Source organism: Priapulus caudatus, unplaced genomic scaffold, assembly GCF_000485595.1.
Source record: "Priapulus caudatus unplaced genomic scaffold, Priapulus_caudatus-5.0.1 Scaffold530, whole genome shotgun sequence".
NCBI lineage: Eukaryota > Metazoa > Priapulida > Priapulimorpha > Priapulimorphida > Priapulidae > Priapulus > Priapulus caudatus.
In genome coordinates this window covers 198,261-200,482 of record NW_014577591.1, presented here as the reverse complement: position 1 = coordinate 200,482, position 2,222 = coordinate 198,261, and the positions used below count along the sequence as shown (strand labels likewise).

The following is a 2,222-nucleotide window of genomic DNA, read 5'->3' as shown; positions in this document are numbered from 1 at the left end:
TATATATATATATATATATATATATATATATAAATAAATAAATAAAATATATATATATCGCCGCATATATATAGGCCTATATATGTCAATAAATAAATACATATATATATATATAATATAAATATATATATATATATCGCCGCATACAACACGCCGTCGCACATCACGCTCAGAACACTCCGGGAATCATTCTCCAGCTAGCGATGTCGCAATACTCATCCCACTTGTCACCGTACTTCATGCGACAACGGCGTTCGTCCCGACACGACCGATGCAGGAGAAAAACACCGATGTACGCGAAGTAGAGGAAAGGCACCCACCAGTGATCGTGAAAGCAGGCCGGCAGCGCCCACGCCACCGCCGTCAGGATCTCAAAGAAGTAATTCACGTGGCGACCGACGGCCCACCAGCCGGACGCGAGCAGAAGCGACGACGTCGCAGCGCCCCCGTGCGGCGGGTACGTCGCCATGACGATGAGACGCGGCGGCCGACAGCACACCTCGCAGTTTCCGGCCGTCTCTCGCATCTTGCGTCGCTGGAAGTCGACCCAGAAAGTCATCACCATGACGAGGAAGCCAGCGATGAAGAGAAGGAGGGCGAGCCACCAGTGTACGGACGGAGCGTGGTAGCGCATGTCTACGGCCGTGAGCGAGTAGAAGCAAGGAACGAGACACACGTACGTCCACGTCGTCAGGAACCCTGCTCGATCAATGTGCATGTCGATACCTTTCGTGTACCCGTCCTCCGTCCAGAAAAACTTTGCGATGTAGACGGTCTGCATGAGCGTGATCACCGACGCCGCCCAGTTGCAACTGTACGTTTCGACGTGAGTTTTCCACGATAACCACACGATGAGCTGCCAGAGCATGATGCCGAATCGAGAGTTGACGAGCAGTTTCACGTCGACTTTCTCCCACAGCACGCGCGGGTACAACTCCGCGCCCCAGTAGAAATCGAACACGCGGTGACGAGACGAACTGTAGTCGGTCCCCGACGGATAGTACGTTCCCTTGAGGTAGAGCAACGCGCTGATGGCGAAGCCGTAGATGTTGAGAGCGCCGGCAAGGTGTGGCAGTCTATCGAAGAACGGCTTCGCTTCAAAGGCTTCGAAGCCGATGAGGATCGCCATGATGAAGGTGTTGATCGCGTAGTAGCGGAAACCACAGTTGTTGTAGACTGGCACGTGTCCGCTTCTCGTCTGCGGACCTTCGTATTTCTTCCCGCCGAGGACGAGCTGCAGGAGACACGCCCAGGCCGAGAATACGGCGATGAACAGCCACACTCTCCATTCGCCGTAGCCGGCCAGCTTCCACGACTCCACGTACAGGTCGGCGAACTTCAAACGGATGATGACGTCGTCGGTGACGTTGCATGACGTCACCGGTGCGCGCGTCGCGTCGCTTCCGGTTATATCGCCGGCGGGAACGTCGTAATGTTCACTGTCGTTGAGATGATTGTATATTGTTTGATTGTGCGTTGTTTTATTGTATAGTGTCTGATTGTACGCGGGGACACCGCCACAGCCCGCTGGTCCGCCTAGCCCGTCCACGTTGTTGCGGTGCGCGGGCGTGAGGTATATGTACCCTAACAACACGATGCAGATGTTGGGCGCCAAGAGCATGTGCAGCAGCGGGCCGATGTTGTAGTGGAATTGGCGCGAAAACTTCTCGCGAAACGTCGGTTCGTGTTGATAGAACACGACGTGTTTCACGTGCATTCGAGTCATCTTCGGAGCGGATGTGACGTATCGACACGGTCGTGCTTCCGTGTGTGTATTGTCAGTCAACAGATCTGTCTCAACAGCTTGCCAGTCTTCGACGTTGTTACTTTATGATTCACAGCGTTAGAAAAACCTGGTGAAAACTATCCCGCGTCGAAACTAGTTGTTCATCGCAACCAATTTGTAGAGCTAGATGGCATCGAATTTCAAGCTTGTCGAACCCACGCGGAGTAGTGGCAGTTGATCTGCGTCAAATAAAGATGTTTCAGGCCTCTGTCTACACAATAAGGCAGACGAATAATATACGTGCGCACAATTGCACGCGCACACACGCACGCACGCACGCACGCAAGCACGCACGCGCGCGCGCACACACACACACACACAAACACACACACACACAAACACATACGCACACACACACACACACACACACACACACACACACACACACACACACACACACACACACACACACACACACTACACTACGACACACGAC

At 52.9% G+C, this 2,222-nt stretch overlaps 1 protein-coding gene across 1 annotated transcript in view; it reads right to left on the bottom strand.

The window, feature by feature from the left end:
• Positions 1–139: 139 nt before the first annotated feature.
• LOC106811350 (7-dehydrocholesterol reductase-like) overlaps positions 140–2,222 on the bottom strand; it is a 6,460-nt gene continuing 4,377 nt past the window's right edge. Inside the window, exon 2 of the mRNA XM_014814937.1 lies at positions 140–1,965. Within this exon, the coding sequence (XP_014670423.1) occupies positions 170–1,726 (1,557 nt within the window). The 5' untranslated portion in view covers positions 1,727–1,965 and the 3' untranslated portion in view covers positions 140–169. The remainder of the gene's footprint in view (positions 1,966–2,222) is intronic.